This window comes from Colletotrichum godetiae (assembly GCF_030913485.1).
Source record: "Colletotrichum godetiae strain CBS 193.32 chromosome Unknown BDP55scaffold_110, whole genome shotgun sequence".
In the NCBI taxonomy this organism is placed as follows: domain Eukaryota; kingdom Fungi; phylum Ascomycota; class Sordariomycetes; order Glomerellales; family Glomerellaceae; genus Colletotrichum; species Colletotrichum godetiae.
Genome location: NW_026851358.1, coordinates 36,035 through 52,897, shown reverse-complemented (window position 1 = coordinate 52,897; position 16,863 = coordinate 36,035). Strand labels below are relative to the sequence as shown.

General features: G+C 43.7%; 6 protein-coding genes across 6 annotated transcripts; 3 read left to right on the top strand and 3 right to left on the bottom strand.

The window, feature by feature from the left end:
• Positions 1 to 338: 338 nt before the first annotated feature.
• Positions 339 to 1,842, bottom strand: BDP55DRAFT_687334 (HD domain-containing protein). Its single transcript, XM_060576566.1, has 3 exons — positions 1,605 to 1,842; positions 1,411 to 1,552; positions 339 to 1,364 (listed from the first exon to the last, which is right to left on the bottom strand). The coding sequence occupies exons 1-3, from the start codon at positions 1,621 to 1,623 to the stop codon at positions 812 to 814; spliced, it is 714 nt and encodes a 237-aa protein (XP_060421738.1). The 5' UTR covers positions 1,624 to 1,842; the 3' UTR covers positions 339 to 811.
• On the top strand, positions 1,843 to 3,523 carry BDP55DRAFT_687326 (uncharacterized protein). Its single transcript, XM_060576565.1, has 5 exons — positions 1,843 to 2,021; positions 2,073 to 2,172; positions 2,223 to 2,570; positions 2,617 to 2,903; positions 2,948 to 3,523. The coding sequence occupies exons 1-5, from the start codon at positions 1,857 to 1,859 to the stop codon at positions 3,149 to 3,151; spliced, it is 1,104 nt and encodes a 367-aa protein (XP_060421737.1). The 5' UTR covers positions 1,843 to 1,856; the 3' UTR covers positions 3,152 to 3,523.
• Positions 3,518 to 5,395, top strand: BDP55DRAFT_53307 (uncharacterized protein). Its single transcript, XM_060567859.1, has 6 exons — positions 3,518 to 3,815; positions 3,865 to 3,970; positions 4,023 to 4,351; positions 4,396 to 4,737; positions 4,784 to 4,982; positions 5,035 to 5,395. Exons 1-6 carry the CDS (start codon positions 3,654 to 3,656, stop codon positions 5,163 to 5,165), a joined length of 1,269 nt encoding a protein of 422 aa, XP_060421736.1. The 5' UTR covers positions 3,518 to 3,653; the 3' UTR covers positions 5,166 to 5,395.
• A 629-nt stretch (positions 5,396 to 6,024) lies between these two features.
• Positions 6,025 to 6,631, top strand: BDP55DRAFT_568275 (uncharacterized protein; the record flags this gene model as incomplete). Its single annotated transcript, XM_060570663.1, has 2 exons — positions 6,025 to 6,104; positions 6,157 to 6,631. 2 exons carry the CDS (start codon positions 6,025 to 6,027, stop codon positions 6,629 to 6,631), a joined length of 555 nt encoding a protein of 184 aa, XP_060421735.1.
• Positions 6,632 to 6,699: 68 nt separating this feature from the next.
• Positions 6,700 to 7,527, bottom strand: BDP55DRAFT_568278 (kinase-like domain-containing protein; the record flags this gene model as incomplete). Its single annotated transcript, XM_060570665.1, has 1 exon — positions 6,700 to 7,527. The coding sequence occupies one exon, from the start codon at positions 7,525 to 7,527 to the stop codon at positions 6,700 to 6,702; it is 828 nt and encodes a 275-aa protein (XP_060421734.1).
• A 2,153-nt stretch (positions 7,528 to 9,680) lies between these two features.
• On the bottom strand, positions 9,681 to 11,920 carry BDP55DRAFT_53175 (uncharacterized protein). The gene is made up of 3 exons (XM_060567848.1): positions 10,711 to 11,920; positions 10,342 to 10,635; positions 9,681 to 10,284 (listed from the first exon to the last, which is right to left on the bottom strand). Exons 1-3 carry the CDS (start codon positions 11,588 to 11,590, stop codon positions 9,881 to 9,883), a joined length of 1,578 nt encoding a protein of 525 aa, XP_060421733.1. The 5' UTR covers positions 11,591 to 11,920; the 3' UTR covers positions 9,681 to 9,880.
• Between the last annotated feature and the right edge of the window lie 4,943 nt (positions 11,921 to 16,863).

Genomic DNA, 16,863 nt, shown 5'->3' with positions numbered 1-16,863 from the left:
GCAAGTGAGCCGCAGCTGGATAACGAGCATACTTAGTAGACACATTGGAGGTGGGTTAGCCAATGATTTCCGAAGGACCCCTGTTCGCCGAAACTTCGGACGAGACTGTATCCGCTTGGCTATTGGAAGTACCTGCGCCAAGCACTTCGCGGATCTTGACCAAGGTGTCTTGCTGCAGCGGTATGAGCATGGATGTTTTGCTAAGGCCCGCACAATCAACAAACACAAACGTTAACAGTGGGTCGATACGACCTAAAGGTTCATGGAGGACCAGTCCGCCCGGATCTCCTGCCGTCCTCGTTTCTGACAGACATGGGTGCTATGCTAAGGCCCGCACAATAAACAACTACAAATATTAACAGTGGATCAAAACTAGATCCGAATATAGCTCTCCTTGTTCCACCTCCGCCTGACAAGGGTCAATTGCTCAGGCCCGGTGAATGCCAAAATGGCGGCAGACCACGAAATGATGAAGCATCAGTAATACTACCTGCTTGGCGTCCGACGGCTCATCGACCTAGGAAGTCGCGCATTCAATAGAGAGAGTGAATAGTATTAATCAAAGTTCAATGTACTTTCCAAGGAATTTCAAGCCTCTTTGCAACCAAAAACCGAACTGTGCTGGCCAGAATAGACTTAAACAAAAGATAACACTTCAACATGGAGGTGATACCGGCTGTTGAGGGTTCTATGTGCGCTGCCAGACGGCTCTAATTCACCAGCTGGACATTGCCCATACATACGGAATGCGTGCAGAAGGCGATTACGAGATATTGGAAATGATCGAAGATAAGGTCGTGCCTTTGCCCACCTAACGCGTCTCAGAGTAGTAATCATCTTGCTGTTTCTTGAATTCCTTTGATATGCCTCCTTCCTCTCCAAGCTCACCCCGAACATGCTCCTTGTCTCCCCAAATGCCTTCACGGGCTTTCAGGATCTCTGTAGCCCATGCTTTACACTCTGGAGTTTTGATTTTGGTCGCTGCGCCTGCGAAGCTGCCTAGGTCAGTCTTGCATTTCCCCTCTTTTTCGTACTCCACCATTTGGAGGAGAAGCTCAATCTTATCCAAGTCTTGGACAAATTTGCTTTCGGGTGTTTCTCCGGCCTCGAACTCCTGCCACCAATCCCACAGAAGGGCGCCAGCTGGACCGAGTGTATCGCGGAAATGATTCATCGTTAAGGCCTCCCGTCTGTTTTTCTCAGTCTTCGATACAGCATCCATTGGTGTGATATCGCCAACGATGGACTCCGCCACGTCGTGGATCAGCGACATGTTGAGGCATTTTTGGAGATCAAGATTCTGGGGAGCAAGCATTGCCATCATTGCCATCCGGTGACAATGGTCAGCGATCGATTCGCCGTGACTAAGGATTGTCAGCTGAGCCCTCAATCTATAGCACTGACTCCTACTCGATTCCATGGCGGCGCCATCCCTCGCGCTTGGTTGTCTTCAACTTGCCAAGTAGGTGAAAGTAACCGAGCACCGAATCTAGGGCAAGCTGTAGCTCGTCGACAGGTCGCGCTCTTTGAACTGTCCAAAGGTCTGAGTGCTCTAAGGTTTGTAAGCCGAACTGCAGAAAACGCCTGAATAGGTCCCGCCTCACCAAGAGATTTTTCTTCCATCGTGGAGTGCTGATAAAAGCCGGTTCAAGGCGTAATGAGGCCCTGTTTGCATAGGATATTGCTGGAGAGTTGAGAAATTATGGCACCTGCGGTGAACATCAACTACCCCGCTCCATAGACCCACACTGGCGTCACCGCCACGCTACCCCGCCGTTGAACACTCCAGGCTTTTCAAGTACATCCGCCTCCAATTTCATAGGACTTTCCATCTCACTTTGCCAAAAACACCGAGGATGGATGACTTTCAAACTTCTCTGGCCAAGTCGCCATTACCCTTTTTGTATCAATTGGGAAGTCTGAAACGCACGCCCAGAACAGGATGGCTAAGATTTGTCCCTAACTGCGAAAGTGTTGCGAGCCACAGTTGGCGACTGGCAGCTATGGCTCTCTTCGCGCCAGTATGCTCTTTCCTAAACCCTTAAGGTATCTTCCGTTAACATCACGTCAAGGAACCACTGGACCGAATGAGATGCATGTACATAGGTTTGGTTCATGACATGGCGGAGTCCTATACGGGAGACATACCTAAGTTCGCCGAAATCCCGAAGGGTAACTCTTCCTCCGCCTGAAAAGCAATCTCAAGACATTGACCTGTTTAGCCGAGAAAAGAAAACTGGAGACAAGAGGCTTTGAATGGATTGAACGCCTCTTGGAACCGGGCTATCCGGAGCTGGCAGATGAACTAAAGAACGCATGGTTGGACTACGAGGAAGGACGCACTGAAGAAGGTCGATGGATGAAGCAAATGGATAAGCTGGAATGCCTTATTCAGGCGAAAGAGTACGAAGAACAAACATTTGGTGCAGAAAAGGGCCTTGAAGAGTTTCAAAGCCTTCGAAAGCAACTTCAAGCCCCTGAAGCGAAACATTGGGACGCTTTGGTCCAACGGGAGAGAGAAGCCCACTTCAGCAAGCGCAAACAACAGTTGCCGCTGATTTTTGTTATGGGTAGGTTAATATCGTCGGCTCTTTGCTCTTTTCTAACGTGCCAAAGGTAGTGTTGACCATGTCGGAGAACTGTGTACTCTACAGGCCCGGAAAGACGGATTTCATCAGGTGTGTTTTGACAATGCCCTGACACGCAAGTCTGAAGACAACACATTTGTCCACGCACACTTTTTGAAGACGTGCTTGGCAGAGGGCTTTGAGGTACCGAGTACTCTAGCAGTAGAGATACTGGAGGAGAGTATCCGAGAGGTAGTCGGGGAAGGATCATCGTCTTGGACTTTGGTTCAGGGTTTTCCAAAAACTTTAGAACAATTGCAAGAATTCGAGAGAAAGGTACGTGCCATCCAATTGAGATACACGGAATCTCACATCAGTAGGTACAAGAAACATACTGTTCAATCTATGTCAAGCCATCGCTCGCTTGCGAAAGCGACAAGCCCTCCAAAGAAGCCAAATGGAGAATGAACGTAACCCCAGAGAGCTATTTGAAATCAATCACGGGATGCTATGAAGAGGTTAGTGAAAAGAAAAAACACATCGGTCGAGCTGTGACTTATCTTTATTCAAGATATCCGCCGTAGGATGCGCTGCAGATACATGTGCTGAATTTGAAGGAGCTATCGAAAGATTGATCCAGCGCGCGGGGCCAAGCGCTGGCCGGTCGGAATGAAGGTCGGAGGCCAGATCATTTGGCTTAAATGCGCTACTAGGATCCCCGATGGTCCTTATAACTAGCAAATTCGGAGGTTGCCTATGAGGTTGAGTCGTCTGAGCCAAACAATCAAAAGATCCAGGGAAACCGTACGTGTGCCGAAGATGTCTGAAAAACTGAACGGATAGTTTGATTTGTCAACAAGGCCTGTGCGTCTTAAGCCAATCACGAATGAGCTCATAGGTCACCTGATATAAGTCCAGTAGTAATCAATCAATCAATGAACCAACCGATTAAACTGCATGAACCCCTCACTTGCGTCTGTTTACAACGTTCGTCCAACGAGAGAATACCTACTTCATCTCAATGCCTCCCTCTGATATCTTATAACAAAATAGAACAACAAGCCTGAGAGAAGTCGGCTCCAAAGCATGACAAGGGCTGTCACGCCACCGCCAAAATCCCCAACTGGGGACATAATACCCTCGTGTGCTTCATTCCCTCCTATCCCAACAGAAATGGATGTAGCCATCCCTGAGAGTCACGACCTTACCAGATACAAGTGCATTGCTTGCGCCGATAAGAAAAGAAAGGTGCGATTACATACCCATCACCAGTTGAATAGCGACTCATAAGCTGCAGTGTCAACGCACTAGAAATGAGTACAGGTGCAAAGGCTGTACTGGAAGCCTTATCACAATCGTTCAGTGCCTGCCGAATATCTCAGTTATTTTACCGTTCACAAAATGTAAGCCAAAATGAAAATTGTATCTGCTGAGGTCAAAGTTAACGTTAGGCAGGGGAGGACAAAGAGTACGAACGAAGACTACTTGGGTTTGACTATGTACAGGCAAACGCTGATCACCCGGCTTCTTTGCGGCACTTTGATTCGGGGCCAGAGTTACTAGTATCTTGTCAGGTCTTCAAGTCTTCCATCGCCAATCATACGCGGATCCTCGTCAAGGATGCAAGAGGATGGCATTTCCTTAAGACAACATCCTATTACATTACTCAAATGGGCAGCATCCAGCAGTATATCCAAAATTGCATTCCGCAAGCGATCGAGGAGGTCCTCCGCAGCAACACTCCTCTAAAGCCCTTCTTCGCAGCTGCAAAACGTCTTCGAGCGGTATGTATACCACTGGTGCGCACGACGAGACCTGACAAGTATAGCATTACATGATCGCAGCTTGTTTAGAACTATACACCGCATTTCGACTCATGCGACTGCGGCTAAAGTTTTCCGGCTCAGAGCATCTGGGCATGTTTGAAGTATTGGATTCGGAATCACCATGGTGCAACTCGATACCAGTCCCTCGCATGGTCCAGAGCCAAGTCATTCACATACTTGAGAAGTATGTGAAGGACATGGACTCTTATATACAGTTCAACAAACCAAGGAAATCAGTGCGGGAAGAAGACTTGCCTGTCACTATCCTGATTTACTTCTTCTTATTACATGTGCGAGAGGTGGATGCAGGACGCAACATCTATTGGAATCGCTTTGAAGATCCTGTGGGTTAATAAGCTATTTTGATTATAACCTGCTGACGAACTGTAGGATGGATTCTGGCAACATCCCTGGCAGCCTTGGAAAGTACTTGATCAAACAACACTTTCTTGTAAGCAATTGTTGTCTGAGTTTTATCATTATGTTGGACACCCATTCGAGAAATGCTGGTCTGTCTCTACGAACCAGCAGCAAAGCCAAGAATGGATGGATGTAATGGATGAGTTGAGCACAGCTGTCCGGACATTACGTTAGTCCCCCGCAACTTCTGGAGCGCTCCAAAACTCTAATTTAGGAGTTAGAAAACACTGGGGTTATGGGTCGCTCGGTGGCGTCCGCGTACCAACCAGGACAGCCAGAATCTATAGCATTGACTATCAGCTCGAGGCTGTTCTTGCCCATCCGAGATAGCTTGACATTTCATATCGTCTAAGGGTAATTATCTAGACGCCACTGTCTCCAGTACCTACGGGAATTTTGGTCCGAGTAACTTAGTTAAGCACACAATGGAAAGCTCTAGTGTCAGTCTCAGTGTCAACGCACCCTACGTCTCACGCTCGTCAGCCTAAACCTTTTCTCTGTCTTCATCTTTGTTCTAGCCTATGTAATCCCCCGATATTGCACAAGATGGCTCAGTCTTGACTGTGAGGGATGAGGTTCCGGAATCAGCCTGGTAGTTGAAGTGAGGCGTTTCCCTTGCAGAAGTCGATGCGCCAAAGCCCGGTGGCAGAACAGACATATCCCGTGCTTCGTCTGGTTTGACCGTATTATTTAGTCATACGTACGAAGGAGAGCGCGCGCCATTTGGTTGGTGATGTTGTTAAGACTTTATGTAAGAAGCGGCCTCAACACGTTCAATGCTCCCTAGCGCCTACAGAAGAGATCTTACCCTTTTTGATAAGGGATAGCGGTTACTCGGAATGAATGAGAGTGATGCCTGTAGTAAGAGCGGGTCTGTGGTCCACGATCATAGGTGGGAAGGTATCAGAAGCTATACTGATGGCATCCACCTGTTCGTCTCAGCAGAGTGTTCGGTAATCTTCTCGTCCAATGATCTCTGCTTCCGTGCCGCCAGGGGCCATCACCTCTGAGGCTTGGCACCTCTTGATCATGTCATACACATCAAAAGCCAGCGCTTAGAACCTCGCTCGACATGACGTTCGGTATTTAACTGCTAGCAAGGGTCAAACATTGTTCACTTTATTTGCGTCGTTCTGATCCTTTACTACAGTACAATTATCTCTCTGAGCAATACCTTATATTTCCAATTCACTCGCAACACCCAACCCACGATGCCCTCCGATAAGGATCGCCTGTACATCGCCCTGTATGCCCGTGGCGGCGCACCAAAGATGGCGGGTCTTGAAGACACGTCTGGCTTTTCCTACCTATGGCGTTGTGGAACAATGCTGACAACTGTTCAGATACCATTGGGCATTCATCGTCGGGCCCAAAACAGAGTCCGTCAACAGTCATGGGAGACGGTTTCATGCCAAAGAGACCATGACTTTCGAGGGCACTCCCCCCACGCCAAAGTCGCGCTGGGTATATGAGAACCGTGAAACGTCCCTGGCGCCTACATCCATGCTTCTAATCCGCGTCGTCATCGCCAAGGTCAAGGATAAAAGCCGACTTCAATCCATTTTCGAGGATACGCCGCTTCGGCCAGAGGTTGAAGGCTGGAACTGCGTCGGATGGGCGAAGGAGAGTTTCGAGACAGCGTTAAGAGACGGCAATGCTCTCGGCACATCCGCTGACAACTGGAAGTTAGTACGGGACACAGTTATGTGGTATATTGAAAAGAAGAAGGCTGAGCATCGATTTGATGGTACTTCGGACTATGACCCTACTAAAGCACCGACCTGGGACATGCTGGATAACAGAGAACTATCACCATAGCTGTAAATACTATTACAACAAAGGAAGACACATGTTAAGAACCCGCAAGGATATAGTTGTTATTTAGCTCATGTTGCCCCAAAGTATGTACGACGTATGTGTTCCATCCTCAGCTCATACGGCATAGGCGTTAGAAATTTATCTACTTCTTGCTGCCAAAACGGGTTTTGGGGATTCACAAACCATGCAGACGTGTACTCCCAGTATGAGGGCATCCAGCCTGCTGTTTCCCAATCAACGATGCCAACGACGTCATCTCCCTGTATAAGGATATTCAAGCTGCTTAAGTCTCCGTGTGTTAAGACTAGTTTGTTGTTCGCTTGGCGGTAGAAAGTTAAGAGTTCATCCAGATCTGGGGGTTGATTCTCATAACGAATTTCAAGGTCGGCACCATTAGCAAGCTCCTTATGAAAGTCCCGTACTGTAGCAAAGGGCCCCCAAAACCATTTTGAAGGCAAGCGACAATCGTAAATAGGGCCACCATCAATATTAGCGATACCGACGCCTTCTGTTGGGGCAATAGCGCGTAGCTGTGCAACCATGCCACGCAGCTGCTCGAGGATCCGTCGTTGGGATGACTGCGAACGTTCCTTCCAGCGCAGCCATGCCATCTGCCCGTTGATCTTGCACATCACAATGTACGTAGACCCTTGGTGAACAAAGGCACAATACACTTTAGGGACGGGAATAGAAGTGTGTTGGGCGACAAACTGCATAGTGTGTGCCTCGGCCAGATTCGCATATGGTTTGACCTTGATGCAGAACCCGCATGCCGAAAGCAACCCAGTCCGAGGCTTCCAGAGACGTCCAAAATATTGATTCGTCCTGATCCATACCAACGAGAGGGTCAGCGCTCGGGCCAGACGTCCGGCGTTAATTGGTTCGGGTTCCCTCATTCGTTCGTCGTTGGGAAGGTCGTCGGTAAGGTTGTCGGTAAGGACGTCGGTAAGGTCGTCGGGCAGGTCGTCGGGAAGGGATCCCTCGAACAGGTTGTGCGGAACGCCGGATCCTGTGAAGAGCGCAGCCAATCTGCAGTCTACCAACCGGGCTTCTAGTTCAAGGGTTTCGATCGCAACGTGCCCGAGGGCTAGCACTCAATGCGCGTGAGATTGGGTTGATTCTGTAGAGCATGTCATCGATCTTTCGTAGGGCAATAGTGGGCTTGGTCATCACGTTCTGTGGTGCCCGGCTAAAGAGACGATGCCACGCACTGGGTCACGTGAAAATTGAATGACTGGGAGTCTATTGCCGATTGGTAATGCAGCGAGTGTAACCTTACTACTGTGGGCGTGGACGTAAGCAGATCACAGGTGTCGGCGGCACGATTTTCCGCTTGAGTAGGCTCTGCTCACCGGCCCTTAGGTTCTCCCGGTGCTTACGAGTCGAACCCACGCCACAACGAAACGGACATGCCCTACAGCGGAATGCCACAGTGGAATGCCACAGTGGAATGCCCTACAACGAAATGCCCTACAACGAAATGCTACAACGAAATGCTACAACGAAATGCTACAACGAAATGCTACAACGAAATGCTACAGCGGAATGCCACAACGAAATACCCTACAACGAAATGCCTTACACGAATCATTTATTGCGCATGCATCACATTCGCGTATTCTACAATCAACCCTTCCACAAGCGGGCTTAGCAGAAGCGATGTTTGCATGGTGCAAGAAAGAGCCTGGCACGTTAACAGGTCGCCAGTGATGGGCGGCAGTCAGAGGAAATCATTAAATTGTCGACTGAAAGTGAAGGTACCGGCAGCATATCTGAACCACGAACCGGCGACTTTCTATTTATCAAATCGTGCATCCTGGGAATCCGTATTTGGGCATTTGCGAGACCGAGTTCCAGGATTGCGGAGGAGCTGGACTGGAACCGGGGAACAGGCATCTGGTGCACCAACAAGGACACTCAAGAAATCGTTTTAGGGGTCTGAGCAGAACCCCGCGCCATGGGGTCAAATTGACAGAGACTGAAGGCGGGTGCGGGGTTGTTAGATTGCGCGAATAAGACCGAGGGGTCCCTATGCCGTCATAGTTGGTGGGGTTGTGTTTCGTGGCTACATTACTGCACATGCAGGTACTTCCCCAATCACCACAGTACCTCCACAGCCGAAATTGGCGCAAGCTGATTTTGGCTTTTGAGTCAGCATAAGCATCTATCACCCCGGGCGACTTCGCGCTGATTGAAGAGCAATAATCGGACTTGTAAGTACTGCAGCTTATCTGCCGGTTGCTTTTTGTCTGTCAATGTACCTCATAAGCAGAAGAGCCCAGAACGGACCTTTTCAAATGGAGACGATTCCCTCGTAAGCCCATTTCCGATTATTAGCCTAACTGTAGCCTGGGAGTAAGCAGGCGAGGGAAGGAAACGGGATCCTGGAGACTGATCACGCTTTTTAGCCTGTACATGTAGTCGGCTTTAGTGGCCTTTTTCGGCTTTGCCGCCGAGCGTAATACATCGTGCGTGTTTGTAGGTGGTACTGTACAAGCTGCGTTGGTGAAGCTGCTTAAGCAGACTCCTGCGTACGCAGCCATTCTCAAGCATATTTCTGCGTATGCAGCTAATCTCGCGACGAGCAATGCGTACGAAGGTCCGCTGACGCACCCTTCTTCGTATGCAGCCATTCTGAAGCATATTTCTGCGTACGCAGCTAGTCTCACGACGAGCAATGCGTACGAAGGTCCGCTGGCGCACCCTTCTGCGTACGCAGCCATTCTTTTGTCGTTACTTACTACTGGTATAGTATTAAAATGCATTCTTTTGATTACCCGATCGTTCCTAGTAGGCAAGAAGTTACAATGGGAAAAAACACCACCACCAATGACGCAATCAAGGAGCATGGCGCCACAGAGCCGGGGGTAGTCCGCATCTACACCGACGGAAGCAGCATCAACGGCCACGTCGACGCAGCGGCGGTAATAATTAACCCACCGGTGGACGACATCAGCTCGAAGCAGTTAGAGTACATGGGCACATCCGCATCCTCCACGGTGTACGTCGTTCTATGTCTATGCGCCTGTTAGGCCTTTTCTGGCCCTCAAGATGTCAGCTCATCTCGAAGCAAGTGTGTAGCTTCGTGTCATCCTATCATGTCGAATATAACTAGTTCATCAGCGATATGAGGTGGCGATTTTGAACAAAGTAAAGACTAGCGCACCGGCCTGTTTCCTTGACACCGAGATCTCGTAGAGATACTTCTTATTTCGAGTACAATCTTTTCTATTACTCTTACATACTGTCTCAACAGCTAGTCCTCAGTCTCTTCAACTTGGTAGAGAAGTGAACCTGCAACGTCCCTAGAGAGCGACCCGGAAAGGAGGCAGAAAACCCGTTGTAAATCTCCTTCCAGGAGAGGCCTTCTCCCTTCAATTGAATAAGGAGCTCATTCTCATGCTTTGAAAACGGACCTCGGCGTCTCGAGGGCTGCCTTGGAGAGCTTGGCTTTCCCGGTGAAGGCCTCAAGCCTAGGCTGCCTGAGGAATGACATTGCAGTTGTCTTTCTGCAGGCTGCTCCCATTGCAACTGGTATGTAATTACACATCCCTCAACTGTTCGCTTAAGAACTGCGTTTTGGAGCGAAAACTCATCATAACGCGCAAAGAGAACTTCGGGGCCCGGTTCGTCATCAGAAGAAGCACAAGACACTGGCGGAGTTATTATTCCGCTTGCCCTCGTATGCTTTGCAACCAGCTCTGACCTACTTCGTGTTCCCACAGATGGTCTTGAAGGCGCCTTTCGTGGTCTGAGAGCCCTGCTTTTCCCTATAATCTCTAGGGAATGGTCCCTTTTGCGACGCTCATGTCTTGACTGGCCTCGTTGGCCAGAACTACCGTCATCGCCCGGGGGCTCTGGCCGAGTTCTGTCGTCGTTGTTTCGTTTAGCGCCATCCTCATCACCAGATTCGGGATCCGAGTCAGGCTCAGCATAAGCGCCTGCAGGAAGCCGTGTTTTACGGACTCGGTGACGGATTCGAGGTGACGGCAGCGGGGAGGCGCCTGGAGCTTTCGTCTCAGTATCGATATGCATTTGGTCCGTCGAGGGTAGCCAATGGCTAGAACAGCTTGGTGTACCTGTAATCTGTGGATCAGGTGCGTCGTCCAAGGCTAGGTCGCTTCCTCTGGCGCCGATGTTCGTCGTCGTATGACGTATTTCTTCTGGCAGGATAGGTTGGCGTGTGGAAGGGTGAGTATAGTGGAGCGTATCTTGTCTCGCAGAGAATGGCGGCTCAGTTTCTGTCGAAGACGGACATAATATCGGGTTGGACTTCTGGCTAGGGGACTCCGGAGCTTCTCTGGCTTTCGTACTTTTGGCCGGTATGGTTTGATGAGGTTGCAGCCAAGTCAGAAAACCATCACCGGCCGCTTGACTTGTTGGAGGCCGTCGTTGCTGCCCAGTGAAGTTGGTAGGGCTTTCTTTATCAGAAGGCTCAAAGCCGGCCCCCGATGTAGTGTCGATTAAAGTCTCGGGGAAAGTCGGGTTGGTCGTTGTCTCAACATTTTGAGGGCTAGGAGGCACGGCAGGCATGTAGGTGGAGTGGCCGGATGCTGCAGAGGGCAATGAGATTGGTAGATCGTTCGAAGACCAAGCTCCCGGCTCAAGCTGGTTCTCTCGTTGGGTAACGTCCACTGCTACCGACTTCTCTGCCGGGCCATGGCCAGTATCGCTCGAGACAGGACAACAGTCAGAGAATAGATGGTCCATGCCTTCAGGGGCGGGTGTGTCGTCGATAGTTGGCTCTAGATGGAGTTGAGATGACACAGTAAACCTATCCTCAATGTGGCTTGTAGTCTCATCGTCCGAGATCAACGCGCCACACAAAGGTATCTTGGTTCTCTCAGTGGTCGGACAAGATGGACTGAGGCTCTGGGTATTTGTGGCCTTGACTGCCGAATAAGGCACAGATGGTGCAGGAGGCACATAGAATAAAATGTTGTCAAGATCGATGGACATTTTCGATAGAATGTTGGGAAGCTTATGAACGTGATGTATAGAAGAGATGAAAGTGTCGAAGCTGAGTAGGCTAACTTACTCGCTTAAGTAGTCGATACGCAGCGAAAAGTGCAAACCATCAAAGGCTCCCGTATTGTCCGAAAAGGAGAACTGCCGAGCGCGCCAAGAGTCCTCCTTGATCCCGAACACGTACGCATGCAGCGTCTGAACTGTCCAGGCACATCTATCGCACCGCAGTTCGCAGCTGTTATCGTATTCTTGCCAATCAGGGTCACTAGGAGCTCTCGCCCCATAGATACTTAGTTAACCTGAGACCGGCTTCCCTGAGTTCCGTATGCATCGCTCAATAGTTCTCGGAGCAGCCGCTGGGCGGACAGGGTTTCAGAGACAACTTCCGCAGTGAGCGACGCCATCGTGGGAACCAAACAGGCTCTATCTCCGTCTGAGATGCCATTCCATTTCTCCGAGGCGTTACATGTTGGAAGACAGGGACATTGCCGAGGCAGAACAGCAAGGCAGACACGAACGACGCCCGCTATGCCACAACCGTTGTGATCCAACTGTGCCAAAGCGTAGCCTGAATCGGGTATTCAACGCGCACATCTTGAGAGTCGGACCGAATATGACGAGGTCGTGAAGGTGCAATGACGATGTCAGTCCATGCTCCGCGACCAAGACCAAACTAGCTGCCTGATCCACCCCCTTGCACCACCAAGTTGCCGCCTGGTGATAGTAAGGGGACAGGGCATGGGCATTGGCGGTGTGTCGAGCCCAATAACCGAGATGAGCTCGAGGCATCAAGGTGCGCAACGAGCGGAGCCCGTCGTGCAGTTACCACACAGAGGGCCGATGCAGTGCACGACGATGCTCTTCAGTCGGCCTCTCATGATCACGCACTCCGTTGGGTCATCTTCTCCCTTTTGCAAGCGTTTGGATCTCCTACTTTTGGGTCAGAAAACTCTCATCGTATCGCAATGCAAAATGAAATTCAGACCAGAGGCAGGAAGGGCCGGAGAGGACGCCTGGGTCGTCAGAGAAACCTTGACAAGAAAGCGCTTGAGACAAGATTATGGCACGACGGGACCAAGGCAGCAGTGCAAGGAATCGGGTCGCATCGCCTGCAGATATGGGCGCGACTCAGGAGAAGCAGGGAAGCCGAGCAACGGTGTTGTGGTGGAAGGAATAGAAGAAAAGGTAGGTAGTACAAAGGGTCTAGGTTGGAAGTTGCGCGCGGCGCCGTATTTATGGGCGGCGTCAATGGGCGCAGACAGGGGTGCACGTGCAAAGCGGCGCGGGCGCCATGCCCGAACGGGACGCGCCGCTAAACTGGAGGAGGAAGCAGCGGCTTCGCGATTACTAAATATTGAGTTTTTAAACTACAAAAAAACGTTAAAAATATAAAAAAAAGTAATAAATAACCTTATAAGTCGAAACCATTAATACCCTATCGTAAAACTTCTTTGCCTTAATATAAATCCAATAATAAAAAGAACCTTTATTAAACCAATACGGGACCTTTATACGGAAACAACGAGTATAAAGTATATTAACAATAACCGAACGAACTTTAATAAATTCTAAAAAAGTAAAACGCTTACGATCCTTTATCTTTATCTTTCTAGACTTTACTTTAAAATTCGATTTTTTAATTTAACTTAATATTATATTAGTATATTTTAATGAAATACTTAATAATTCCCTAACTTAAGAATAAACGACCTATTTATAGGCCTAGAGGACTAGACCTTTAAGAAAAGGAGCTAATATTACGACCTAATATATATAATAAAGCTAGGGTCTTACCCTATAAGGCCTATAGCGGCTATTATACTATATATATAGAAAAACGGATTTAAAATAACTCCTTTTAGGTCGGAAAAATTATAGGTAAGTTACGTAATAATAAAAAGGACTGATAGACGATAAATAGTTTATAAATAGGACTAATAAAACAAAAGTAATCTATCCCTATAGGACCGATATTGTAATATCGGTCCTAACTATAAAAGAATTATTTAAATAATATACGGGACTTATATATAAGATAGATTTAAGCCGGGCTTAAGGATAGACTTTCTATAGCTTCTATAATAATTAACTTAATATTAGATCTTATAATTACTTTTAGCTATCTTTATTAAAAACCCTTTTAATAAAACTACGATTAATTACTAAAGCCTTACTTACCTTACGACTTATAAATATAACTTTAAGGAAGCTATCTATAACTACGATACGCTATTTATTAGTATTATAGCCTTAACTTCTACAAATATACTCACTACGACTAGCTAGCCGTAATATAATAATTATATATATCTAGTACCTAGATATATATATTTACTTAAAGGAGGTATTCGATATACTTATTTTTAACCTTGTTATAAATAGCTTAGAGATTGCGCTATATAAAATTAATAATATAATTAACGAGACCTGTTTTTTAATTATTAATAAGCGTAGTATTATCGAACTTTTTAATAATAATAAAGCTATCGAAACCTTAATTAAAGTATATTATATATTATATAAAGATAAATTTATTATATATAACCCGTTTATAGCTGCCCGTACTATTTTTACGAATATTTAATTTAATAAGATCCCCGCTTTTACTATAGCGTTTTAGGACCGAATTATGTACTTTATAAATAACTATATATTTTATAAATATATATTTAAATAGCTCTTTGCTAGCCTCCCTAATATTAGCCTAGTTAATGTAATTAATTAAAGCCCTAGTTTTTATATATTCGTTTATAAAGGAGAGGGAATTATTAATATTCTCTATATAATCGCTGTTCTCTACGCTATTATCGGTTTATTTATAGCCGATAATAAACTTATAAATAGATTTCTTTTAAACTAGATTTTTTATAATTTAAAGATCTTAATAAATATTACTTACTTTATTAAAATAGACGCCGAAGTTTATAAAGATTATATTATAATATATAAAACCGCCCTTATTAATACCGTTAAAAATAAATTAGTTAAAGACCTCTATTTTATTATTAATACCGTTTATATATATATATAGTACTATAGCTAGTCCTAGCTTTTTAATTTAAATCTAGATAATCTTATTAAGTATAATAATAAAAAGGAAATTATACTAGCTTACGTTAGTGCTCTATTTAATATTAATAATATCGATATAATTAACGATATTAAATAGGTTAACGATATTAAATAGGCAGTAATAACCCCTAACCTATACTTCGGCTAAAGATATACGGAGGAACTATAGAAATATAGTTAATACTATTTTTAATTATATTAAGTAGCCGGTAAATTAATAAATTAAGGTTTTTATTTAATTAAGTAATTATTTATTCTATTTAATCTCTTATTTATATATATAACTTCTTTATAATTTTAATATATTATAAATAAATAATTTATAAAATATAACCGGTATACTTCGGCTATTTTATAGATTTTACGGACGAAATAGTTTTTTTTAGTAAGGGGTATTTATTATGATTTTTTATAGATATTAGGGAGATTTTACTGTAATTTCTCTATTATTATAATGAAAGACCTTATGATAAAACCTATAAGAATTTATTAGGAATTCTTAACGAAAGGCTACTAGATATTATAAAGATTTCCTTAGGATTTCTTTATAAAATCTTAAGGTATTTCTTAGAGATTTTACCGTAAAGGTATAGTAAAATCTTAAAAGGGATATCTTACCATTATTACTATTTTACTATATATAAAGCGTAACACATATATATTTAAGAAATATCGATTATTTTATACGGGTATTAAGTCGGTTATTATATAGCTTATTTTACGTATTTTTTTAATAAGAATAATTAATCAGTATAGTAGGTTTAATAAGTTAAGATATTATTATTCCGTTTTTAAAAAATTAATGGTTTTATAAATAACGTTAAATAGTATCATAATAAGGAACTTAAGGTAGGTCTGAATGTTATTATATTAACTTAATAGATATAATTTAATATAAAGAAAGAAAAAATAGAATAGTAAATAGATTTTAATATATTAGGCTTTTAGGCTTAGTGGTTTAGAGGTTACGTAACTTTTAAAGGGTCTACTAAGTACTTAAGGTTCGGGCCTACTAGGGACTAATGCCTAGTACCGTAACAATATTACTTAGTATTCTATATCTTATTTTTAAAATTAATACTTTAAAGTTTATATATAAACGACTATATTATTATAAAACTAAACTAATTAAAATATAAAATCGAATAAATTATTAATTATAAAGTTAAGAACGAAATATAAGATTTTTAATTAAATAAAAAAACTATAGATATAAGGAAAATATATAAGAACCTATTATAAACCTCTAGAATTCCTAATAACTTCTTAAAAAATACCGAAGTTAAAATCGAATTTAAAATTCTTAATTATTATAGTATCTTAATTAATAACTTTAAAAATATTATTAATTTATCCCTCCCGAGCTATTAAAAAGTATTTTTAATATCTTTAAGGAATTTCTTAAATACGATACGACTTATTATAAACATTATTTACTTTTAAAAACGAAGATATTTTAATTTAAATAAGGACTTATTTAATTTAATTTAAGCCTTTTAATAAGCTTTAGCTTTCTTTTATAACTTTATAGCCCTCCCTTAAAAACGTAACTTCTTTACTTACTCTTTATAATTAAAATAATCGGATTTTATTATTAAACGATTTATTATATTATTAACTATAACCTATATAATAAGCAAGTGAAATAGATAAGCGAGTGAAATATAGAACCGCAACTATATTATATAAAGTAATAAATCTCTATACTTACTTTATTAATTTAATAAAACTATTTAGGATCTTTATTTTTAAATATTTTTTTATTAAATTAATATGTTTATATATTATATTTAATATTCCTATAGATATTATAGTGCTATTAACCTATTTCGGTCCTTAATTAATAATTATTATTCTAGCGTATTTCCTTTTTAACTTAGGCCGTAGCCTCTTTTTATATTTAAAAGTCCTTTTTTTAGCTATAATTAGGCTTCCTTTTTATTTAAGATATATTCCTTTAGCCTTCTAGTATTAATTAAGTAAGTTATTCTTCTTTTAAAGGATCTAGTTTTTAAATCTTAATAAGGCGATTTAATATATAAATTTACGAGCCCCCTTAGATAGATATTTTATAGTTTTAATAATTGAAGTTAGGGAGCTATTTTAATAATAGGCAATTTTATTTTTAATAAGTTATAATTATAAAGATACCTTAGTTAGGTTATTTAATATTTAAAAAGTTTATATTAGGG